Source organism: Caloenas nicobarica, chromosome 1, assembly GCF_036013445.1.
Source record: "Caloenas nicobarica isolate bCalNic1 chromosome 1, bCalNic1.hap1, whole genome shotgun sequence".
Taxonomy (NCBI): Eukaryota; Metazoa; Chordata; class Aves; order Columbiformes; family Columbidae; genus Caloenas; species Caloenas nicobarica.
Genome location: NC_088245.1, coordinates 214,589,706 through 214,596,162, shown reverse-complemented (window position 1 = coordinate 214,596,162; position 6,457 = coordinate 214,589,706). Strand labels below are relative to the sequence as shown.

The 6,457-nt window shown below is 43.9% G+C and overlaps 1 protein-coding gene across 2 annotated transcripts in view; it reads right to left on the bottom strand.

Moving 5' to 3' along the window:
• Positions 1-277: 277 nt before the first annotated feature.
• Positions 278-6,457, bottom strand: part of PGM2L1 (phosphoglucomutase 2 like 1) — a 42,103-nt gene continuing 35,923 nt past the window's right edge. For both annotated transcript variants that reach the window (XM_065649845.1, XM_065649837.1), the window contains one exon: positions 278-4,288. In XM_065649845.1, coding sequence (XP_065505917.1) covers positions 4,186-4,288 — 103 coding nt within the window. In that variant the 3' untranslated portion in view covers positions 278-4,185. The remainder of the gene's footprint in view (positions 4,289-6,457) is intronic.

The following is a 6,457-nucleotide window of genomic DNA, read 5'->3' as shown; positions in this document are numbered from 1 at the left end:
CCGCCCTGGGACAACTTCAGTGCCGAGACCCTTGGAAACGATGTCACCATTTGACAGGCTGGATCTCATTTAGCATCATCGTCGTCTTCTTCGGGAAACGCTGTTGTTCCGGGCGTTTTAGGTGTCCGAGTGACACACGGTCAATATTCCTCCTACGCCAAGTCGGGAACAATTGTGTCCCAGCTCGGTTTTTGAGGCAATAGCGTTTGCACAAAGAAGACCAAAGAAACACGAAAGATTGCTACTACGAAGAGAATATTTTTTATTAGTTCTAACACTTCATTCAGCTAAATCCACATTGCAATACACACAAAAATACGTCAGAAAAGTGCAAATTCTCACTCTATTTGTAATATGCCCGAGTTTTACACAACAGCCACTGGGTGGACAGGAGAACAGATCCAGAACTCGCTGGGATTCCAGACGAGGAGAACGAAGCAACTTCAGATACTTCAATCACCTCGTACAAAGTCTCTCTTGGGCACAGAAAGGGTGGAAAAGGATGGAAAATGTCCTGGGTGTCAAGTTGGACTCGAACCATCCAGGTGTCACCACGCAGAGTGCCCCCCCGCCTCTTACTTGGGGAGAAAAATGTGGCAAAAAAGGAGGAGGAAAGACAAAATGAAGCAGTGACAAGAATAGTTCTAAAATTAAAGAGAACATCCAAGTGCTTTTTATAGCACACCGCATGTTCCACCCCGCTCCGAACGACAGAAACGATCATCCCACCCGGTGGCTTCTCTGAGAGTTTCCCACAAATGCGCTGCCTTTAATAAAACGGGAGCTGAAATCCCTAACGTTTCCGAAGCCAAGGAGGGGATACAAAGTGCTGAGTACCGGTAAATCGGGGAATACCACTGGAAATTTCAACATCCTCCAACTAAAGATACAACAGCGGCTTGAAATCAGGCGCTAATTGGGGTGGAGGAGCCCCAGGCAGCGCGTGCTGCGTGTTGTAACTCACCTCAACGTCTGAAACAGAAATAGATTGAATTTTAATTCTTAATTTAGGCTGTGGGTGACACAAATAAGCACCTCCCCTACTTGGATCAAATAGTATTTAAAATGAAGGAAATTAGAAGACCTACTTGGGGCAGATCCCACTTCTCCTTACAAAGGTCCCATCCCATTGGAAACACGAGTTTACCACATATCCGAGAGGGGTGGAGATGAAGCCTGTCACATCAAAAAGGGAAAAGCCAAAAAAACCAAGCCCTCCTTATTTTATCGAACGCTAAAACCAAATCATTGGCTGTCTAATTAAGAGTTTAAGCCAATGACTTGCTGTAGACCAACCTTTCAAAAGGTGTGTTTTAACTGGAAGCGCCTATTAAACGAATCCGCAGCGGACTTTGATCTGGTATCTGCTTCCTACTCGGGTCTGAAAAGCCTTTGTTCTTATCTGAAAAGTAGCAAAGAGCAGCTGACAACTGAAAAAAAGGTTGTGCACGAGCCCAACAAACTCTAACACAATGTATAACAAAGTTCCAGAGCAATGGAAAAAAAAAGAAAGAATTACAGTCCTTCACAGTAACAGAAGTCAGGGAAGCGAGATGGGAGGGAGGAGATAAAGAGTTCCAGAAATGGAACAGTATAAATATATCAAACGGTTCCAATACAGTAGGAAAACAATGGCAGCAGCGGTTTAAAAACAGCAATAGTTATTCTAACCCATAAAATACATTCAACACATTGTGCCTGTTGCTGTCATTCCAAAAGCGCCGCTACGTCTAGAACTTACTGCTCAAATCTATCGACGAGAAGAATCCCAAATACTTAAACCCTGTATTTTTAAAGATACTGAACAGCTACCACCACCTAAGAATGCCAATTTGCCAGCATAATCCCAATTTTCTTCCATCCTGTGTTTCTAATGCTTGCCTACTGATATAAAGCAGATCTCGCTGGGAAATTGCAGATTCCTGCTTTCTGTAGAAGCACAAAAATAACTCACAAGACATCACCCCTAACGCTAACGGCTACGATATACACATAGCTGGCCTCGCCACACACACTCCGCTTTTTACAGTGTTCACCTTTGCTCAAAATTCTGTTCCGAGTCGCTCGTTCTCTTCTGAACTACTGGGAAGCGATTTAAAAAGCAAAAATCCAAAACGCCTAAAAGCTTAAAGCTGATGTCGGTGGAACAAACGGCGAAGCCTCTGGCGAATTCAGGGCAGTCGAGATGCCGATCTGCACCTTTTTTGTGAAAACCGAAGACGAAGCAGCAGCCAGAAATGTCTTCACGCCTTCCGAGTGCCATACAATAACATGAGGATACTCTAAGTGTAAATGCTTTCAACTTATTTTCCCCGTCGCATCAGTAAAACGTACAATCAAAACCAACCAAACAACAACAAAAAAAGCTTTTTGGCATTAGATACATTTCACTCAGCTGCAGAACGATTTGGGAATACCTCTTCTCCACATAAAAAATAAATAAATACGGGCAGTAAATAAGAATTTGTGCAACACATGGACCTTCTGCAGGACATGTACATTCATATATGGCAAAAATACTTCTCTGCGGTTATAGTGCAAAGCTGCTGTCAGCATGAAATACCCGATATCCGCACAGCCACAGAAACCTCGGTGCTCTGTAAAGCCATCTAGATGCGACATATACAAATAAAACACTCTGCGCCATCCTACGGCATCAAGCTGCAAGGGTGGAATAAGAGAGAAGACAAATGTAGAGATTTAACAACAGTGGCAAAACAACGGCTTTAATTTAACCTTCAATACAGAGGTTAAATGTTCGTTTTTATCTATTTCTTTAATTCCTGCAAAGGGATAGGGGGGAGATGTCCGGAACATCACTGACTTTATTCTGAAGGCGTATATTAGAAATTCAGTAGCGACTATTATTCTCAGTTAATCAACACGCAATTTTTCCTGAGTTGTTGTTTCAGTTAAAGTGTATTCCAGAGCTTTTCTGTTCCAAAATAGGGCTTTTCTTTTCTGAAATCCTAAATATCCACATGAGAATTTCTGCATCAGGCTGCTTTTTGGGGAAAAAAAAAGCGATGAGCAGCATCGCTTTCTACTCAAGCAAAGGTAGGAAACAGCTAATGGGAAATTGTTAATAATTTGCCCCAAAAGATGAAGAATAACAGTGCTTGCAAACTGCTGTTCTAACAAATCGGTTTATAAGATGTGACAAAAAAATTAATGATGATTTAGTGACAGGAAAAATAAAATCAAGGATGTCAGTGTCTCACCTCCACTTTCTTCCTTTTTCATTTTTAATATATAGTATGAATTCAAGCCATCAAAACCAAAACAGTCACTAGCTGCAATTTTCATACATTACCGAATTTCTGAAACCTTTATTAAAAAAAAAAAGCTTAAGCCCCTTCAAAGATGGGGGACAGCGGGACAAAAAATGGTTACAAAGCCTATAGGAGTTAAAATGGGCCATTTAACTGAGGAATAAATAAGTTTTTCCTCCTTTGGAAGCCTCAGAAATGCACAACGTAATTCAAACCACGGACCCGCGTGTGTTGCCACTATTGTTTCACCGTCAAGTCGATATTTGAAGATACACACAGGAAAGATACACTGCACCAAGGGCACCTTGACCAACAGAAGATGCTTAAATAGGTGGAAAACGTCATATCGAACAAGTCGCCTAAACGAGAACTGCCAAGCGCTGAGCTCTACTTCAACATCATTTTGGAAATTAAGACCTGTAACGATGATACCAACACTCACGCACAACAGCTAGGAAGAAGCAGGCTTTTTTTTTTTTGTCAGTTTGGAGTGATTGCTTCCTTCAAATGCTGCCCAATTTCCAACTTTTTCACACAAAAGGTATTGATACCTGAAATGAGCTTAAGACAAGACCTACTGGCTAGGATCAGCTGTCTTAAACAGCAGTTCATTTGCATCGGTGTGGGTTAATTTGGTCAAAAGGACAGGAAAGTGTAACAATAAATACAATTTAATATTAATATAATAATAAATCCTGTTCTTTTCTCTCATTTCCTCTCCTTACCCCAATTTTCTAGCCCAGACTTTGGTGAAAAGCCTGACAAAAGAATGCTGCTTCTTTAGAGAACACAACTGTAGCTGTTTGTTTAACACACACACACACACGTATTAAACTGAATTCTGTTCTTGGTTCCTTGGTTTCACACGCCACGGTGCCGGCGGCCGCTCCTTCGAACAGAAGTTATGGGAGATCTAAGCAGAGCGCCAGATCAGTCCGTTCTTGTCAGGCTCCAGAAAATTCGCAATCAAAGCTTCAATAAGCTGCTGAAGTTCTTCTTCCAGCACGGTTCTGTCACTAGGAAGAGAATAATATCACGTCAAGGGGTGGATAAACACCAAGCATCTATTTAAAAATAAAATAAAAACAAGATCTGATGGTGATGGACTAGCTCTACATTTCCTACCAGCATCAACATGTAGAGACTCCATCCATTTGTTTCGACAAGCTACTTTTTGCTAGTGACAAAGCAACATTAATTTGATTTTATTTAAAAAGTAATGGCCACAAGAGGGCTCTGCGCGAGCAGAGGGGACACAAGAACTAAGGACTGCGAACCCAACGCGCGACTGGTCAGACACAGGCTGTAAATGGATTAAAAAGTCAGAATGAGCTACTAATAGGAAATGTCAATATCCCATATTTTTCTCTATGTGGCGTTTGGTATCTGGTTGTATTTTGACTAATGTGCAATTTAGGGGGATTGAGTAATTAGGCAAAGTGTCACAGCTCACAAGGGGACACTGTAATATACTGATCTTTTCCTTATTTAAACATGCAGCCATTTATTCGAGTAAAAAGGCAACATCCACACGCACAAACACTAATATATTGCAACACTCCTCTAAAAATCCATAATCCCTCTCCTACCCTCAACGTCTCACTGGAGGGAGAGGAACTCAGGCTGTTTTTAGAGGAGAAAATACAAACCAGGCTTCTTTACATTTGCTGTGTTCATTTGTGGAACTGGCAATAATGAATATATCGCTGCCCGTCAGGTCACCACCTCCTTTTAAAGAAAATACCTAAAAACGCTGCCATAAAACTGAGTTTCCTGATGCTCAGCTTTTAAGAATAATCAATAAACAGCAACTCAGAAAAATATTCGCAAAGCTATTAGAGAGAAGAGTGTCTTTTGAGGTTCCTACAGACCATTTAATGCCTCGAACCAGGGAAGCTTGAAAGCTTTTCAATTTTCTGTTCCAGATAACAATTGTTCTTAACCATAGGTATTACTAAAATTCAAGGTCGATGTATTTTTCTGACTTGCCAGAATGAACAACAGCAGAAGCCCAAATGAAGCATCAAAGCATCTGGCCTTGACTTGTGTTAAAATTAGGTTAAGGGCAATTTTTCTAGCATTTATTTCTTGCTCGTTGGTGCAGCTGTTTGGCTCAACTGTATCTTTCCTTTTCTTCAGCGTCTACAACAAATGGTACCTTGTCCACTCCCAGGTTTATGGAAGCATAGAATCACAGAATCATTTTGGTTGGAAAAGACGCTCAGGATCATCGAGTCCAACCATAACCTAACTCTGATACTACTCCATGTCGCTAAGAACTTCGTCTAAACACCTTTTAAACCCCTCCAGGGATGGTGACCCCAGCACTGCCCTGGGCAGCCTGTTCCAATGCCCCACAGCCCTTTGGGGAAGAAATTGTTCCCCACATCCAACCTCAACCTCCCCTGGTGCAACTTGAGGCCATTTCCTCTGGTCCTGGCGCTTGTTCCTGGGGAGCAGAGCCCGACCCCCCTGGCTCCAAGCTCCTTTCAGGCAGGTCAGAGATCAGAAGGTCTCCCCTCAGCTCCTGTTCTCCAGCTGAACCTCCAGCTCCCTCAGCCACTCCCATCACACTTGTGCTCCAGCCCCTCACCAGCTCCATTCCCTTCTCTCAACTCGCTCCAGCACCTCGAGGCCTTTCCTATAGAGAGGGGCCCAGAACTGTTTCCAGGATTCACGGTTTGGCCTCCCCAGTGCCCAGCACAGGACGGTCGCTGCCCTGGGCCTGCTGGCCACACCAGTGCTGGTCCCAGCCAGGATGCTGGTGGCCTCTTGGCCACCTGGGCACACGCTGGCTCATGTTCAGCCGCTGGCACCAACACCCCCAGCTCCTTTTCCGCCGGGCACTTTCCAGCCGCTCTTCCCCGAGCCTGGAGCGCTGCCTGGGGTTGGTGTGACCCCAGTGCAGGACCCGGCACTTGGCCTTGTTGAACCTCAGACAACTGGCCTCAGCCCATCCATCCAGCCACTCCAGACCCCTCTGTTTGGCCTTCCCACCCTGCAGCACATCCACACTCCCACCCAACTTGGTGTCACCTGCAAACTCACTGAGGGTGCACTCGATCCCCTCATCCAGATCATTGATAAAGAGATTAAACAGAACTGGCCCTAATACCGAGCCCTGGGGACACCACTCGTGACCGGCCAACAACCGGATTTGGCTCCGTTCACCACAACTCCCTGGC